This window comes from Pan troglodytes, chromosome 3, assembly GCF_028858775.2.
Source record: "Pan troglodytes isolate AG18354 chromosome 3, NHGRI_mPanTro3-v2.0_pri, whole genome shotgun sequence".
NCBI lineage: Eukaryota > Metazoa > Chordata > Mammalia > Primates > Hominidae > Pan > Pan troglodytes.
This window is the reverse complement of record NC_072401.2, coordinates 99,405,445-99,425,256: the sequence shown is the minus strand read 5'-3', so window position 1 is coordinate 99,425,256 and position 19,812 is coordinate 99,405,445. Positions and strand designations below refer to the sequence as shown.

The window sequence follows — 19,812 nt, the reverse complement described above, 5'->3', positions numbered from 1 at the left end:
ACTTTTGGATAACTTTTTAGAATCTAACCTATTTAAAATAAAAGATACTTCTGTATTAGTTTCTCATAAATTTTTAGTTTCTCCTAATTTTTTTTTTCAAATTATTATCAGTTTAAAAAAATACATAGGATTTACATATTTTATCATAATTAGAAATGGCTGGCCAGGCGCAGTGGCTCACGCCTGTAATCCCAGAACTTTGGGAGGCCAAGGCGGGCAGATTGCTTGAGCTCGGTTCAAGACCAGTCTGGGGAACCCAAGATCAACATGGCAAAAACCCATCTCTACCAAAAAAACAAAAGTTAGCCGGGCCTGGTGGCGCATGCCTGTGGTTCCAGCTACTCAGGAGGCTGGGGTGGAGGACTGCTTGAGCACGGGAGGTGGAGGTTGCAGTGAGATGAGATTGGACCACTGCACTCCAGCCTGGGTAACAGAGTGAGACCCCATATCAAAAAACAAAATATAAGAATTAGAAATGGCTAATGCACTTATTTGGAGCCACATTATTTTCAATAGGAACCCATCATCAAATTCATAATGTAGTCAGTGAAAATGTAGGATTCAATTCATGTACCCATCCATTCTTCTTGCAAATATTAACTGAACCCTACTGTGTTTCAGGTACTCTTCTATACTCTAGAGATATAGTAGTGAGCCAAACAGAAAAAGAAAATGACTTGGCCTTTCTGGAGCTTAGAATATAGCAGAAAATTTTATTTTGGATAGTAATAAATAATAAGGTTAAAAAAAGCAGAGAAGGGGACATAAATTGTTTGGAGGTGGTAATGAAATTTTAGATTAGGTGGCCTGGAAATGACTCATTGAGAAGGTGACATTGTGTAGTGACCTGATTATAATGAAGGCGTAATCTGAAGAGAACATTTGAAGCAGACAGACTGCCAAATGCCAAGGTCCTGAAGCAGATATATGCCTGATCTGTTTGAGGAAGATATGTAGCAAAGTGAATGAGGGGAGACGGTAGTAGGAGATGAGGTTAGAGAGGTAATGTGTGTGTGTGTGTGTGTGTGTGTGTGTGTGTGTGTGTGTGTGTGTGTGTGACATTCAGACCATATTAAGGATTTGACTTGTGTTCTGAGATTGGCAACCACTGGGTGGGTTTGAGAAGCGGAGTGATACAATCTGACTCGGATTGTGGAACAGCTGCTTCACTGGCTGCTATGTCAGTAGACTGAAGATGGACAAGGATGGGAGCAGGGGACAGTTAGGGGACTTTTACAATAATTCAGGTAAGAGATGGTAGTGGCTTTGATCAGAGTAGTAGTTGTAGAGGTGGAGAGAAGTGGTTGGATTTGGAAATATTATAAAGATAGAAATGACAGGATATAATGATAGAACTTCATTATACATCTAATTTATAAGCCAATTATTCAATTAGTAAATCAAGGAGTAATTCTTTCAGACAAAGAAAAATAGTTTAGGTATGTATGAAGCAGAAGATTTGAATCTAACTTTATTTTTTAGTATAAAAGGTACTTTACAACGTAATTAAAATATTTGATGATGAAAAAATAGTACTTCTTAATATTTATTTATATGACTAAGAAAATAAAAAACTCAACCTCAGAACTTACTGAATTAATTCTTATCTGTTATAAAGTATCTAGTTAAAAGCTTAATTTCTTACAATTAACATATGTAAACTATTTCCTAAAGCCTATTTGTTGGAAAAAACACATTGATTTACATACATTTAAAAAGACGGTACAAAATTTTTTAGACAAGCTAGCTGTATACTTTTAAATGGAAGAACTAGAGAAGTCATTTTTCATTTTTCTTTCTTCATTTTAGTATTTAATCATGTGAAGAGCTGGATAATTTTTTCTGAGCTTTATCAGTAGAGGGCAGCAAAGTTTCAGGTAGTGTGTTTTCAGGTTCAAGGGCCGCTTTGCTAAGGAAATTTTTTTTGCTGCTCTTAAGTTTGTTCCAGCTTGCCTTTTAATGAAGTGCTTTGGTAATATTATATAGGAATTCACTTAAAAACTCTGTGGCTGTGGTTCAGATATTTAGCCAACTCTTCCCTTAGGTGCTATAGATCCTTTCTTAATGAGAACATGTATTTCTTTTTGTGATTTAGGGAGTACCAGGGCCTGGAAAATATGACATTAAAAGTCAATTTCAGAAGATAGAAAGTATGACACCAAATGCAAATGATGCATCTCCTGCTTTTCTTTCTCAATCCCAGGTAATGGTCTACAGCCATTTTCATATATAGAGTCTAATAGGCATAGTGTGAGGCCAGCAACACATTCAATGATGTTTAAAGGTTATAAGAAGAAAAGTGATATTTAAGCAAATTGGAAATAGACATGGTCTAGGAAAAATATATTGCCAAAACATATGGGTAAAATGAAGTGAAATAAAATTAGAAATACACAGATGAATATTTGAATAGAACCATCTATTAAACATTTTCTATTAAGCAAATTTGCATATATGAATGTTCAGTTCAGTTTATAAGAAATGTCTTCTTTAGTCTGTTTTAAAATATACTTTGCCAATGAATGTGTGGAGTGTTAACATGTAAGCTATATAGGCTTGCATCTCTTTCTGAAAAGGTTCTGCAGGCATTCTGTGGAGCCTGGCCATAGGTCATTTCTACAGCTGCCACTGGGACCTTCACTAGTGATACAACAGTCATAGAATATATTTTGCAATAACCATTTCACATACTCCCAGGAATATACTAAGAGGAACTGAAGGTATCTAACATATTTGTAAGGCAAGACAATTATAATACTAGCAAACCTTTATTATGTGGCAGCCTCCAGACCAAAGTGATTGTGATATTTATCCACCTGTGTTATGTATGGCTCTGCTTATCTTATTTAACTTGGGAAGATTATTAACCTTCAGGTGACTATAGACGACTACTTTGATTTTATTGTACTTAAGAGACACCTCCTTGGAGACAAGTAGATAGATTGCAAGTATATTTGGAGATAAAATTAACATGATTTTTAATGGGCTAGATGATGTTATAAGGGACTGGGAGGAATCAAGAATGAATACTAGATTTCTGCATCAAGCAACTTAATGATGCTTAAGGTACTACAAGAGATGGATGTGGGGAAGACAGGATATTTTCTGTGTGTGTGTGTGTGTGTGTGTGTGTGTGCGCTCACGTGCGCTTGCACATGTGCCTGTGCATGCATGTGTGTGTATGTGTACCCTTGATTTTTTAAAAATACGATTTTTACAAATAAAATCTCAGGTTTCATACTATTTCTGTTAATCTGATATGTAGCCCTAACCTTACATCACTTGACACCAATCATATTTTAAAATATATTTTTAGAAATAGAAAAGAATATGATATCAATTTGGTTTAAGGGGATAATGGGGAAAAGAATAATGGTTCTGCAGTAAAAGATATGGAAGAGTTTAAACAGGATAACCTGCTAGGGGTAATGTTAATGTTTATTTGAATATGAATAGATACATATAAGTGATTATGATAGAAAAAGAAATAACACAATTAACAAAGTAGACTTAGAACACAGAATTTCTGGTTTGTAGGAATAAAGACAGATACGTTTCTGAGATGCTTATTTTAGTCATTGATTTAGGAGTTGTCGGGCATTTTATCTAAATGCATTGAATTGCCTTATGTCTTCAATTATTAATTTTAAATACATAATATTTCCTTTATGGCAATGGCTCTTACCGCTGGATGCATATTAAAAACATCTGAGGAATTTAAATACATTCTGATACCCAAGTGCCAACATGCCCTTTGCTCTTCCTTCCAGAAATTGATTCCGTTGGTTCAGAATAGGGCCTAAACAGCAATATATATATTTTAATTCCTCAAGTAATTCTAATAAGCAGCCATGGTTGAAAACTGTCATTTTATAAACATTATACTTAGCATCTAAAATAATAAGATAGTATTTAGGATAATAAATTTCAGAGTCCTTTTAGTACTTCCAATAATAAATTATTATTTTAGTAGTGTTAATATTTACCTACTTTACACAACTCAAAAGAACATATATGTTGTACTATATTTTTGTCTACAAAAGATAGGAAAATAGGAAAACATACACGTAACTACTTGGCTATATAAACACGATGAAGATAAACCAGAAAACAATGATGTTAGTTATCTATAAGGGATGGTGAGGAGGTAAAGTGCAAGCACTGGTATGCTGCTGTTTATTTGTACTGGCTTGCAAGACCCAATTGTTAAGTTTCCAGGAGTTTTGCAAGCTGGCTGACATTATGTTGGTAGTGTGAAATTAGCCACTGTTGTGGGTGTATTTACACCATGGAAATCAGCAAATGTTGCAAATTGAGACTTTTCTGTCCCAAGTGGCGCAGCATCCCCAACAGGGGGCGTAACACTTCTTTGACTACACTTCAAAAAATACGTATTTATCTTTTGGAAAGATTTCAATGTTTCATATATTAAAAAATAAAAATAAATCAGTAAGAATGGGAAAAGTTAAAAACTAAACTGAAAACAAATGGAAACAAATGAGCAGTTTTATTTCAAATGAATGCCCTTAACTACACTGAAGGGAAAAAAAGAAGTAATAATCCAGGTAACCATAGTATTTGACTATATCAGTCTTCGATGGGGGCTGGAATTGGAGGGTGAGTGGGTAGTGAATGTTAGAATTGGAAACAGGGCGGGTGCGGTGGCTCATGCCTGTAATCCCAAGACTTTGGGAGGCTGAGGCGGGTGGGTTACTTGAGGTCAGCAGTTTGAGACGAGCCTGGCCAACATGGCAAAATCCAGTCTCTACTAAAAATACAAAGATTAGCTGGGCATTGTGGCATGTGCTTGTAATTCCAGCTACTCAGAAGGCTGAGGCACGAGAATCCTCTGAACCCAAGAGGTGGAGGTTCCAGTGAGTCGAGATTGCGCCTGTGTGATGGAATAAGACTCTGTCTCAGAAAAAAAGAAAAAAAAAAGAATTGGAAACAAATTCTTAATTATTTTTAGTAGGTTGGTTTATTGGGATGGTATGGGTAAAGCAATTATAAAACTATCTTAGATATATCACAAGTTTGAGCAAAAAAGTTGATAATCTGAGGTATGGTTTTCATTGTTAAGGAAGGTGCATACAAATATGGATTGGAGGAGGTGAAAGAGGACCTTGTGGGACGGATTTGAATTGAAGGCTTTTATGTGAACTCATGATTTTTAATATATATTTATATGTATGAATATATGCATATATATGTGCACATGTAAATGTATATATGTTCACATGTCTATGTATGAGTGTATATATGTATGTGTGTGTTTCTCCCTCTCATTCTCTGTGAATGTGTGTATGTCCTAGCTCTGTCTGCTAAATGAACCAAGAAGCAAAGATACCCCAGTAGCAAGGGACACATCAAGTGCCCAGATCTTGGTCTCTAATTCTATTCCTACTGAAAGAAAAAGGATTCCTCAGAGAAATAACTGATTCCAGGGTAGGTGGAAGAGGACAGTGTAACATTTTATTTCAGAAAGTAAGTTCTAAACGAGATAATGATGAGAGCATATCACAGGGACATAGGAAACAATATGAAGGGCCCCCCACCTGCTCAGTAATGAATTATAAATTGTTAACATTGGCATTCATGAGTCAATGTGGATAATAAATAGATAACTAAGTACAGTTGACCTCTGAACAATGTAGAGATTAGGGATGCCAACCCTCCAAGCATTTGAAAATCTGCATGTGGCTTTTGACTCCTCCCAAACTTAGCTACAAATTGGCTATTGTTAACTGGAAGCCTTACCAATAACATAGTCAAGTAACACATATTTTGTATGTTATATGTGTTATGTACTGTATACTTACAATAAAGTAAGCTAGAAAAAAGGAAATGTTATTAAAAAATCACAAGGAAGAGAAAATATATTTACTATTTATTAAATGGAAGTAAATTACTATAAAGCTCTTGTCATTCCATTCAATAGACTAGGAGGAGGAAGAAGAGGAAGGGTTGGTCTTTCTATCTCAAGGGTGGCAGAGACTGAAGAAAATTTGTGTATAAGTGGAACCACATTGTTCAAACCCCTGTTGTTCAAGGGTCGACTATAGATAGGTAAGTAGATAGCTAATGAAATAAATAATTGAAGGAGAAGGGAGAACACTTGCTTACGGTAGAATGCTAAGTACTTATTATAAATATAGAGGCAGTGTTGAATTTGATCAAAATTAAAATTACCAGTGAAGACCAGCAGACATCATATCTCCAGATATGATATCCTGGGAAAGCCACACATCACCCACCTAGTAGTATGTCCAGAAATGTATAACCTGGATATAATTATGAGGAAATATCAGGTAAACCTCAAGTAAGTAAGGTTCTATTATACAAAAGGGTGATTCTCCCAAAATGTTAAAATCACAAAACACAAAGGAAGGCTGTAGAAATGTTCCTACATTAAAGGACATAAAAGAGACACGATGACTAAAGCAATATGTGACTCTAAACTAGATTATGTACTGAAGGGGAAAAATGCAATAGAGGCCTTATTAGATCAGCCGACGAATTTGGAATACGAATCCTAGATTACATGAAAGCATTAGATCATTGATACATTTACTGAAGTTGATAACTGTACTGTGGATATGTAAGAAAATATCTGCATTTTTTTTTGTAAATACATACTGAAGTATTTGTGGGTGAAGAGCCATGAAATATGTAACTTTCAAAATCTGTGTGTGTGTGTGTGTGTGTGTAGAGTAAGAGAGACAGAGAGAGGAAGAGAAAGACAGACAAAACAGAGATAGAGTTGGCAAAGAAAAAAAGGCAAATGAGGTAACATGATAATAGAGGAATCTGGGTAAAGGTTATACACATATTTTCTGTATTATTTTTATTCATGCATCTTCTCTGTAAATTTGAAATTCTTTTCAAATGAAAAGTTAAAAAGATTATACAATGCTAGCTCACATCTGTAATCCCAGCACTTTGGGAGGCTGAGACGGGCAGATCACAAGGTCAGGAAATTGAGACCATCCTGGCTAACACGGTGAAACCCCGTTTCTACTAAAAATACAAAAAAATAGCTGGGCATGGTGGCGGGTGCCTATGGTCCCAGCTGCCTGGGAGACTGAGGCGGGAAAATGGTGTGAACCCGGGAGGTGGAGCTTGCAGTGAGCCGAGATCGCACCACTGCACTCCAGCCTGGGCAACAGAGGGAGACTCCATCTCAAAAAAAAAAAAAAAAATGATTATACAGTGCTATATCTCATGAGTTTATAGTTTTATATATATATATATATAAAACGTTTTATATATATATATATAAAACGTTATATATATATATAAAACGTTTTATATATAATGTTAATAAGTTTAAAAGTTAAACTGAATTGATAAACCACTGAATCTAAGATTTTTTTGAGATATCTAATGATACTGTTGAGTTAATTGAATATACATGTTGAGGAACTTTTTCAATAAATGTAATTTGATCACAGAAAATAAAGTGTTAGATCATACAGTTTTTTATTTATATTAACTGGCAGAATATTTTAAGTAGGATCATTATCCCTACACTATCATCTAGAGTCTCATGTTGAGATTATTTTCTTCTAAAAGTCTGTCTGCCTTAGTAAGGCACATAATACATTACTATATTAGTATACAGGTGATTTTACTAAAAGCTATATATTTTATGTTTTGATGGGTACAAGATCTTAGTTCATCTACATTTTCTTCACTCCATTAAGAAATAAATTAACTCCAGATGTTATATTACTCAAAAGGCAGCTTTTAACTCATGAAGTATCAAAATGTACTATACTTTCTTATTGGCATATTTTCCTGTTCTTCACTAGAGATTTTTACCTATGAAATCAATCACCCCGGCTCCTGGCACATATAATGAACCTCGAACTGCTCTCAAGTCTTTGAAGAAAACATCAGGACTGAAAAATATTCCATTTGGTCAAAGTGCTGTTCGATTCACACAGGACATCAGGACAGAGGAAATGCCAGGTTAGCAATTTATCTATATATGTCTACTCTTCGGCTTTATAAAGAAACTTAATGTTCTTAACAAGATGGATACACCAGAGAGTATGTTTTCTTTTTTGTCCTATGGTTGGTGTCATTTTAAGTCAACATTTTTTAAAGCATTCACTATACATTAAACACAGATAAATCAAAATAATATACAGTTTTAGTAAGATTTCAGTTTAACATTCTGCACATCCTAATTATAATTTTCTGTTGTTTTTCTTTATTTGGCAAATTTTCTGATTTTTTTCTTGGCAGATGAACAACATAATATATCAACTATGTGGTCACCATTAGTAATATAATTTATGATGTTCAGTTTTGTTAAACTTTTTTATTTCAGAGGTTTTCAATCATGTATTCTGGTATTCTCAGTGGATATTTTAGTGTTCAGAGCTAAGAATATAGAACCAAAATAAATTATAAAATTGCTGACATACAGTTCTGGGCATCTATTGCTGTTCAACAATCTTAGTCGCTTAAAACAACAGGCTTTTCTATTATATCTCATTATTTTGTGGGATGGCTAGAAGGCAAGGCTCAGATGGGTCTGTTATTCAAAGGAGGTACTTAGCTCCAGCATGGCTGCCTGAGGGCAGCCTAACATTTAACATGGTGGCCCAGGGTTCCATGAGACCTGACCAGATGCTGCAAGATTTTTTATGACCCAGCCACAGAACTCCCAGGATATCATGTCTTCTGCATTCTATTAGTTAATTAAGTCACTCAGGGTAGCACATATTGATTGGAAGGACATGAAACTTTATCTCTGAGTGAGAAGAGTAGCGAAGAATTGATGGCCAACTTTAATCTACTGTATGATCAATTCCCTGGCTACAAAAATATTTACATTGTTCCTACATGCACCTACTCCTTCTCAAGGACCCAAAAGTTTCATGTAATTATGTCATAATTTCAAAGTCCAGGATCATTTTAAAAAAAAATTTTTGAGGCATGATCTCTCTCTCTCTGTCATCCAGGCTGGAGTTCAGTGGCATGATCATAGTTCACTGCAGCCTCCAACTCCTGGCTCAAAGGATCCTCCTGCTTCAGCCTTCTGAGTAGCTGGGACTACAGGTGTGTGCTACAATGCCTGGCTATTTTAAAAAAATTTTGGCCTGGCACGGTGGCTCACACCTTTAATCCCATAACTTGGGGAGGCTGAGGCGGGTGGATCATGAGGTCAGGGGATCGAGACCATCCTGGCCAACATGGTGAAACTCCATCTATACTAAAATACAAAAAATTAGTCGGGTGTGGTGGCGCGCATCTGTAGTCCCAGCTATTGGGGAGGCTGAGGCAGGGGAATTGCTTGAACCTGGGAGGCGGAGGTTGCAGTGAGCCGAGATCGTGCCACTGCACTCCAGCCTGGAAACAGAGCAAGACTCCGTCTCAAAAAAAAAAAAAAAAAAATTGTGGAAATGAGGCCTCATTTCGTTGCCCAGGCTGGTCTTTAACTCCTAACCTTAAATGATCTTTCCACCTTGGCTGTCAAAGTATTGGGATTACAAGCATAAGCCACAACTCCCAGCCCGGGGTCTTGTCATCTAAGTCAGGTATAAGTGCAGATGAGGATTCTTGTGTGTGGTTCTTAAGATACAGCTCCTTCTCTATAAGCAGAGCTGTGAACCAAAGAGAGGGTTGTTTCATCCACCATACAGTGGTGGGAGAGATATAGGATAATCAGATCAGACACTCCTGTTCAGGAAGAGGGAAAACTGGAGGCCCACAACAGTCACAGTACCATAGCAATTCTGAAAATCAGCTGGGCACATGTTAGCATTTCCTTGATGAGGATCCAGTAAGGCTCTCTGGGGGGAATGATTTTCTGTGGTTGTTTGTTCTGCCTTTTAGGCTCTTGGTTCTGCTCTCAGTCATCCTTTTTCTCTATGAAATAGGCTGTGTTTGCTGCTGTAGCTTTCTCAGCCTGCTTCTATGAGCTTCTTTTCCTTTTTACTCTCATTGTCCCTTTTATCCCAAGATGATACGATTCTTATAAAACCTTTGAGTTTCTTATTGTTTTAATTTATAATCAAATCCACTAGACAAAAGCCACAGTTACATTTTCTTAGAAAAACTTTTTTAAATCACCTGTGAGGCTGTTACATGTTTTGTGTCACCTTTGTCTATTTTGTATCACCTTTGAGGCTACTATGTTTTTAACACCCTTAAGTTGTTAGGGCACCATTGTCTAAGTGAAAAGGGCCCAGGATAAAGACCGTAAGATTCTTAAGGCCCCTTTTTGAGAGGTTCTATGAGGGATTACCATAAATATTTCTAAAGGTCTTACAGCCAAATCCTGCTTTACATCTTTTCCTTTAAGCCACTTCTTACTTTGAGAGATTTTTGTTATCTGGATAGACTGGGGATGAAAAACAGTTTATTTTCAAATCTAGGAAATTCTAGTTCCTTTTTATTTCCTATACATTCTCCTTGAAAAGTTAACACTGTATTACTTTTTATTTATTTTTAACTTTTATTTTAAGTTCAGGGGCACATGTGTGGGATTGTCATATAGGTAAATTTGTGTTGTGGGGGTTTCTTGTACAGACTATTTCATCACCAGATATTAATCCTAGTACCCATTAGTTATTTTTCCTGACTCTCTCCCTCCTCCCACCCTCCACCACTGGTAGGCCCCATTGTCTGTGGTTCCTCTCTATGTGTCCATTTGTTCTCATTATTTTGCTCCCACTTATAAGTGCAAACATGTGGTATTTGGTTTTATGTTTCTGTGTTAGTTTGCTAAGGATAATGGCCTGTAGCTCCACTCATGTTTCTGCAAAGGACTTGATCTCATTCTTTTTTATTGCTGCATAGTATTTCATGGTGTATATGTATCATATTTTCTTTATCCAATCTACTATTGATAGGCATTTAGGCTGATTCCATGTCTTTGCTGTTGTGAATAGTGTCTCAATGAACATACACATGCTTGTGTCTTTGTAACAGAACAGTTTATATTCCTTTGGGTATATACCCAGTAATGGAATTGCTGGGTCAAATGGTAGTTCCAGAAAACTGAACACTTTATACACTCTTTTCCTTCTATCTATCTATACCTTCTCACACATGGATGAAAGGAACTATTGGCACTTTGAAATTCAGCCTGGAAATTTCCTTAGTTAGAATCCAGCAGTTCATTAGGTATTTTCTTCATTACCTCAAGTATTAGTGTTGCTAAAATTTCTGCCATTGCATAATACCAGTTATCATTTCTCCATGCTCTAATAACGTTTTCCCCACTGTCTTTCAAGTCATCACCAGCAGTCTCCTCAAGGCCTTTATTCTAACTCATCAGGTTGCTCTAGTTTCTGACCGATTGCCTGATTCCAAAGTCGCTGCCACAGATTTTAGAGTTTGGTTATAGTAATACACTTCGTATAATTGTTTGCTACTCATTCCATGGAGAGATTGAGTCTCACTCTTCTCCCCTTCAGTCTTGACTAGCCGTGGTGCTTTATTGACCAATGCATGGAGTGGAAGTGATATTCTAGCACTTCTCAGATAAAACCATTTTCTTTCCAGATCGATCTGGGCCTCTTGAAACAGTTGGTCTTGGAGCCCTGAGCCCCTATGTTGAAGTATGACTACTTTAAGAATGCCATTTGAGGCTAGCTCAGTAGTATTTATCATTGTAAACTTGAAATAATCAAAAGGGTCAGAATCCAGTTTAAGAGAGTTTATTCAGGTGCAAAGGCTAGAATAGCTATTCAAGTAACACAGACTCCAAAGGAATGGGGTCAGTGCTCCAAAGGTGAAAAGGTCTTGCTCTTATAGTCAGAAAATAAAGAAATTTAATAGGATTATAACATTTTTTTTAAAAAGCTGGTTTATGAGTTATAGCAATTTGATTAGTTATAGCAGTTTAGCTATAGCTGTTTTCCTTTTCCAATTTAAAAGAGTGCATTTAATATTCCATCTTAGACAATGTGATAGTCATGAGATCTTTGTGTCAGAGAAGTAAAAGGGAAGTTAAGCTATAATGAAGATCCATAGTGGAGAGGCAAGGGGTCTTCTCTGGCACTTTTTAGTCTTTTACAGTATTTTAGAAAACAATGTGGATAAAGAAAAGGTCAATCTATAATCAGAGGAACAAAAGTTACAGCTGCCTGTCATGTGATTCAGGTTGCATAAGCACAATCCTTTAAGGCTCAAAATAATTTAAAGTTCCAACAGCTTTGATTTTGAGTTGCTTATTTATATATCATGAATCTGAAATCCAAATTATTTCTAAGTATTAACTTATTGAGTGGCCCAGTTACTCTAAGATTGGGTCTTACTGTCAGTTTGATGGTCTAGTATATTACAAATAAAATATTATACATCCTTCAAAGTTAGTTTATTTATAAAGGGCAAGTTAAATTAAGAATGACCTCTAAAATGTAATCTAGAATCTTACATATTTTAAGGATTAGTAAGAATGGCCGTCATGGAAATTTGATTTCTTTTCATGTAATTATTAGATTAGAGTGAAGAATTGGACTTGTAAAGCAGTCATAGAGCAGATTTGACCACCTAATGTGGAGCTCCAAAATGTTTGCAAGTTACTATTATAAGGCACCCCTAAACCTTTTAACTCTCCCATAGCAGATCTGATCTGGGGTTCCTGGGCATTTCTATACTTAATGACTCTAAGATAAATATAAGAAAGTTCTAATGTGAGTGAACCATATGATCAGAATGGCTTTGCAAGTCAGATTAAGGTAGTACCTGAGATGTGTATGTCTGAGGTCCCTAGCCCTGAGGATGCTATATTAAGTACTTAAGCTCACCTGCAAAGTGCTATGTTATGCTCTTGAGCCAGAAGGGAGATAGATTTGACATAGTTACTTGTTATTTATATATCTTAAGTGGTGGCTCAAATAGTTTTCATTATACTTTGTGTTTATCTTTTTCCTAAACATTACCACTGGAAGAATGTTGAACAGCAGCAGGAATAATATATATTAGCACTTAGGTTTTCTGAGAGTTGGCACAACAGAATTTTCATAGATATTTTTAGGGAATAGACTAGAACTGGAATATTTGAAAAATTGGGAAGAGTTTGTTTACACTTAGAGAGAAATCTTGTATGTGTCAGAAGTATGAAGTATATTTCTATGCAGAAAGATTTAATCACTTTTAGATCTGGAGTGAGCCAAAGTAACATCTAACCTAGTACTACCCAGTGACACTCTTTTGTCAACTGTTTCTTGCCTATGATGAGAAAAGAGATTCTACCAGAACATAAATCAACACAACCCTCTCTTCATTCAGAAGGACTAGTTACAAAATGCTTAGTGAAATAGTCAATTTACATTTAGTTGTAAACCCCTTATCTTGTAGATTGTTCTTGGACAAACACTGATCTAATCGATTCCTATTATTTTTAGATGAGGAACTTGAAGCCCAGAAAAACAAATGAGATTTAAGTGAAGTTTCATATCTATTTAGTGGCAGGACTAATTTAGTAGAATGCAGATAACATGAGTACAACCAAGTTAAGTGTTCTTTAAGTATATCATATTGAGTCTGATGGATATTGCTGCTCACTAGAATTGATTTTTTAAACAACATACTCAAATGTTTAAGTATTTGACTGTCTTGATAAAAACTTTTCAACAGCATAGAAAGTTGTATTATTTTAAATGAAAAATATATGAACCTAAATTCACTCAGAACTACCATTGTGGAAAATATTCCAGGTTATGAATATGCACAGAAAAATAAAAGACAAAAATTAAAATAACTTTTGTGACAAGGAGGTCAAATGATAGGATATATTAATTTTTTTGTGAAATGTATTTTATTGCTGCTGTATTATTTGAAAACTTTTTAGTGTTGAGATTTGTTTATTTATTTCTGCTCTATTGAGGTATACCTTATACATAATAAATATTATTCATTTAAATGTACAATTTGATGAGTTTTGGTAGATGTATGTAGTCAGGCAATCACAATTACAGTAATGTTTTGGAGCACTTTAATCATTCCTAAAAAGTTTCTTCATGTTCCTTTGCAGTTAATCTCTATTCCCACTTCTGGCCCTAGGAACTGTTTCTGCTGCTATGATTTTATCTTTTCTAAATTTATACATAAATGGAATTATACATTATTCAAGCTTTTGAGTCTGCCTTTTTTTACTTATGATATTCTAGAGAAACATTTATATTGTTGCGTTTGTCTTTCTTTTTTATTGCTGAGTAGTATGCCATGGTTTGGGTGTAGCACATTTTGTTTACTTATTCATCAGCTGATGGACACTTGAGTTCTTTTCATTTCTTTTGGGAAAATACCTAGAAATAGAATTTCTGGTCATATGGCAAGTGTATTAGCCCATGTTCATGCTGCTGATAAAGATGTACCCGAGACTGGGCAATTTACAAAAGAAAGAGGTTTAATGGACTTACAGTTCCACATGGCTGGGGATGCTTCACAATCATGGTGGAAGATAAAAGGCACATCTCACATGGCAGCAGACAAGAGAAGGGAGCTTGTGCAGGGAAACTCCAGTTTTTAAAACCATCTGATCTTGTGAGACTTACTCACTATCATGAGAACAACACGGGAAAGACCCACCCCCATGATTCAATTACCTCCCACCAGGTTCCTCCCAAGACACATAAGAATTGTGGGAGCTACAGTTCAAGATGAAATTTGGGTGGGGACAGAGCCAAACCATATCATTCTACCCTGGGCCCCTCCCAAATCTCACATCCTCACATTTCTAAACAAATCATGCCTTCCCAACAGTCCCCAAAAGTCTTAACTCATTCAGCATTAATTCAGAAGTCCACAGTCCAAAGTATCATTTAAGACAAGGCAAGTCCTTTCCACCTTTGAGCCAGTAAAATCAAAAGCAAGTTAGTTACTTCCTAGATACAAAGGGGGTACAGGCCTTGGGTAAACACGCCCATTCCAAGTGGGAGAAATTGACTGAAACAAAGGGGCTACAGGCCCCATGCAAGTCTGAAATCCAGCGGGGCAGTCAAATCTTAAAGCTCCAAAATAATCTCCTTTGACTCCGTGTCTCACATCCAGGTCATGCTGATGCAAGAGGTAGGTTCCCACAGTCTTGGGCATCTCCATCCCTGAGGCTTTGCAGGATACAGCCTCCCTCCCGGATGCTTTCATGGGCTGGTGTTTTGTCTGTAGCTTTTCCAGGCACATGGTGCAAGCTGTCAGTGGATCTGCAATTCTGGGGTTTGGAATATGGTGGCCCTCTTCTCATAGCTCCACTAGGTGGTGCCCCAAAAGGGACTCTGTGTGGTGGCTCTAACTGCACATTTTCCTTCTGCAACCCCTTAGCAGAGGTTCTCCATAAAGGCCCCACCCCTGCAGCAAACTTCTGCCTGAACATCCAGGAATTTCCATATGTAGCTGCCAAGGCTTGGGGCTTGCACCCTCTGAAGCCACGGCCTGAGCTCTACATTGGCTCCTTTCAGCAATGGCTGGAGTGGCTGGGATGCAAGGCACCAAGTCCTTAGGATGCACATAGCACCAGGAGCCTGGGCCTGGCCCACAAAATCACTTTTTCCTCCTAGGCCTCCAGGCCTGTGATGGGAGGGGCTGCCATGAAGACCTCTGACATACCTGGAGACATTTTTCCCATTGTCTTGGGGATTAACATTCAACTCCTCATTACTTATGCAAATTTCTGCAGCCAGCTTGAATTTCTCCTCAGAAAATGGGTTTTTGTTTTTCTATCATTGTCAAATTTTGCGAACTTTTATGCTCTGCTTTCCTTATAAAACTGAATGCCTTTAACAGCACCCAAGTCACCTCTTGAATGCTTTGCTGCTTAGAAATTTCTTCTGCCAGTTACCCTAAATCATGTCTCTCCAGTTCAAAGTTCCACAAATCTCTAAGACAGGGGCAAAATGCCACCAGTCTGTTTGCCAAAACATAACAAAAGTCACCTTTGCTCCAGTTCCCAACAAGTTCCTCATCTCCATCTGAGGCCACCTCAGCCTGGACTTTATTGTGCATATCACTATCAGCATTTTGGTCAAAGCCATTCAACAAGTCTCTAAGAAGTTCCAAACTTTCCCACATTTTTCTGTCTTCTTCTGAGCCCTCTAAACTGTTCCAACCCATGCCTGTTACCCAGTTCCAAAGTTGCTTCAACATTTTCAGTTATCTACAGCAGTGCCCAACTTTACTGGTACCAATTTACTGTATTAGTCTGTTTTCATTCTGCTAAAAAAGACATACCCAAGAGTGGGCAATTTGCAAAAGAGAGGTTTAATGGACTTATGGTTCTGCATGGTTGGGAAGGCCTCACAATCATGGCAGAAGGTGAAAGGCATGTCTCACATGGCAGCAGACAAGAGAAGAGAGGTTGTACAGGGAAACTCCTATTTTTAAAACCATCAGATCTCATGATACTTATTCACTATCAAAAGAACAGCATGGGAAAGATCCACCCCCATGATTCAATTACCTCCCACTGGGTTCCTCCCATGACAGTTCCTCCCATGGAATTGTGGGAATTACAATTCAAGCTGAGATTTGGGTGGGGACACAGCAAAACCATATCAGCAAGTATATGTTAACTGTATAAAAATTTGACCAAATTTTAAAATGCGACTATGCCATTTTACATTTATGCCAGAAATATGTGAGGGTTTTTTATTTAGAAAAAAACCCTTAATTAAAAATTACTCAGTTCAAAAGGTGCATATAAAAGCATGCTTATTCTTATATATGATACTTTTAATAATTTTAGGTCCTGGATTTTATAATGTCTTGAACAATACTATAATTGCCAGTGTTAGAAATATCTGCTCAAAGAAACAGAAGAAAAGTGCATTTGGTTCTTCTGTTCCTCGGACTTTCTTCTGGGTTCAGAAAGAAGCTTGTGCTACCCCTGGACCTGCTGATTATCAGGTAATACATTCATACCAAAATAATATTCTTTATGTTGAATATCAAGCTCTTAGGGTTCTCTTGAAATTACATGTTATAATTAATAGAAAAGGATGTAAAATATTTATTATAACCATGTTCCATATGTTAAGGAAAGTAGGAGAAATATTGAACATATTACATAATAGAGAAATGGCAGAAATAAAAAACACAAATTGAATTTCTAGAGATGAAAAATATAGCGTTTGAAAAAATATGCTCTGGGGATTTGTTCATGGGAAGGTGATCAGAATGGTGAAGGCACATAAGTTTAAACCATGTAGCACAAAGAACATTTGAAAAAAATGAAGATGCTTAATATAGAGAAGTAAAGACTTAGGGAGAATAAACCAGACAATTGGTTTTAAAATGGAAAGCTTTCTAATATGGAGAAAGTTCTGTGTGACATACGGGATTCTATTTTTTTAAATTATGATTTTATTTTATTTTGTTTATTTTTTTTTCATTATACTTTAAGTTCTGGGGTACATGTGCAGAACGTGCAGGTTTGTTACATAGGTATACATGTTCCATGTTGGTTTCCTGCACCCATCAACTCATCAGTTACATTAGGTATTTCTCCTAATGTTATCCCTCCTCCAGCCCGCCACCCCATGACAGGCTACAGTGTGTGATGTTCCCTGCCCTGTGTCCAAGTGTTCTCATTGTTTAATTCCCACCTATGAGTGAGAACGTGCGGTGTTTGGTCTTCTGTCCTTGTGTTAGTTTGCTGAGAATGATGGTTTTCAGCTTCATATCCCTATAAAGGACATGAACTCATCCTTTTTTATGGCTGCATAGTATTTCATGGTGTATATGTGCCCTTAATCCAGTCTATCATTGATGGACATTTGGATTGGTTCCAAGTCTTTGCTATTGTGAATAGTGCTGCAATAAACATATGTGTGCATGTGTCTTTATAGTAGCATGATTTATAATCCCTTGGGTATATACCCAATAATGGGATTGCTGGGTCAAATGGTATTTCTAGTTCTAGATCCTTGAGGAATCGCCACACTGTCTTCCACAATGATTAACTAATTTACACTCCCACCAACAGTGTAAAAGCATTCCTATTTCTCCACATCCTCTCCAGCATCTGCTGTTTTCTGACTTTTTAATGATCGCCATTCTAACTGGTGTGAGATGGTATCTCATTGTGTTTTGATTTGCATTTCTCTGATGACCAGTGATGATGAGCAATTTTTGTGTCTGTTGGCTGCATTACTGTCTTCTTTTGAGAAGTGTCTGTTCATATCCTTTGCCCACTTTTTGCTGGGGTTGTTTTTTTCTTGTAAATTCGTTTAGGTTCTTTATAGATTCTGGATATTAGCCCTCTGTCAGATGGGTAGATTGCAAAAATTTTCTCCCATTCTGTAGGTTGCCTGTTCACTCTGATGATAGTTTCTTTTGCCATGCAGAAGCTCTTTAGTTTAATTAGATCCCATTTGTCAATTTTGACTTTTGTTGCCATTGCTTTTGGTGTTTTAGACATGAAGTCCTTGCCCATGCCTATGTCCTGAATGGTATTGCCTAGGTTTTCTTCTAGGGTTTTTATGGTTTTAGGTCTAACATTTAAGCCTTTAATCCATCTTGAATTAATTTTTGTATAAGGTGTAAGGAAGGGATCCAGTTTCAGCTTTCTACATATGGCTAGCCAGTTTTCCCAACATCATTTATTAAATAGGGAATCCTTTCCCCATTTCTTGTTTTTGTCAGGTTTGTCAAAGATCAGATGGTTGTAGATGTGTGGTGTTATTTCTGAGGGCTCTGTTCTGTTCCATTGGTCTGTATTTCTGTTTTGGTACCAGTACCACGCTGTTTTGGTTACTGTAGCCTTGTAGTATAGTTTGAAGTCAGGTAGCATGATGCCTCCAGCTTTATTCTTTTTGCTTAGGATTGTCTTGGCAATGCAGGCTCTTTTTTGGTTCCATATGAGCTTTAAAGTAGTTTTCTTCCAATTCTGTGAAGAATGTCATTATTAGCTTGATGGGGATGGCATTGAATCTATAAATTACCTTGGTCAGTATGGCCATTTTCACAATATTGATTCTTCCTACCCATGAGCATGGAATATTCTTCCATTTGTTTGTGTTCTCTTTTATTTCGTTGAGCAGTGGTTTGTAGTTCTCCTTGAAGAGGTCCTTCACATCCCTGTAAGTTGGATTCCTAGGTATTTTATTCTCTTTGAAGCAATTGTGAATGAGAGTTCACTCATGATTGGCTCTCTGTTTGTCTGTTATTGGTGTCTAAGAATGCTTGTGATTTTTGCACATTGATTTTGTATCCTGAGACTTTGCTGAAGTTGCTTATCAGCTTAAGATTTTGGCTGAGACGATGGAGTTTTCTAAATATACAATCATGTCATCTGCAAACAGGGACAATTTGACTTCCTCCTTTCCTAATTGAATACCCTTTATTGATTTCTCCTGCCTGATTGCCCTGGCCAGAACTTCCAACACTATGTTGAATAGGAATGGTGAGAGAGGGCATCCCTGTCTTGTGCCAATTTTCAAAGGGAATGCTTCCAGTTTTTTCCCATTCAGTATGATACTGGCTGTGGGTTTGTCATAGATAGCTTTTATTATTTTGAGATACGTGCCATCAATACCTAGTTTATTGAGAGTTTTTAACGTGAATATTGCGGGATCTGGCCAGCAGCCCGCAATGCAACGGGGCTGTCTCTTTGTTCCCAGGTGGATTGGCAGGTCAAGAAATAAAAGAAACACACAAAATAGTGAAAGCTGGGTCCAGGGGGGTCACTGCCTTTTGGTCCTGTGATGCTGCCAATGCACTGGATATGCCAGCATTTGTTATTAAGTTTAGTGAGGGCAGGGGTAGGTTAGTGAGAGATTTAGGGTCGTTTGATTATGAGGTGAGATGTTCACATGGGGATGAAGTAATTCTTTAATATAACATCTGTGCAGAAGT

At 36.9% G+C, this 19,812-nt stretch overlaps 1 protein-coding gene across 7 annotated transcripts in view; it reads left to right on the top strand.

Moving 5' to 3' along the window:
• The window catches only part of STPG2 (sperm tail PG-rich repeat containing 2), a 711,650-nt gene that overhangs the window by 164,304 nt on the left and 527,534 nt on the right, over positions 1 to 19,812 (top strand). For 4 of the 7 annotated variants that reach the window (XM_016951896.4, XM_016951895.4, XM_063809695.1 and 1 more), the window contains 2 exons: positions 7,812 to 7,971; positions 16,703 to 16,863. In XM_016951896.4, coding sequence (XP_016807385.1) covers positions 7,812 to 7,971; positions 16,703 to 16,863 — 321 coding nt within the window. Of the gene's footprint in view, positions 1 to 2,095; positions 2,204 to 7,811; positions 7,972 to 16,702; positions 16,864 to 19,812 lie in introns of all 7 variants that reach the window. The other 3 variants (XM_054683204.2, XM_054683206.2, XM_054683205.2) reach the window with 1 other exon arrangement.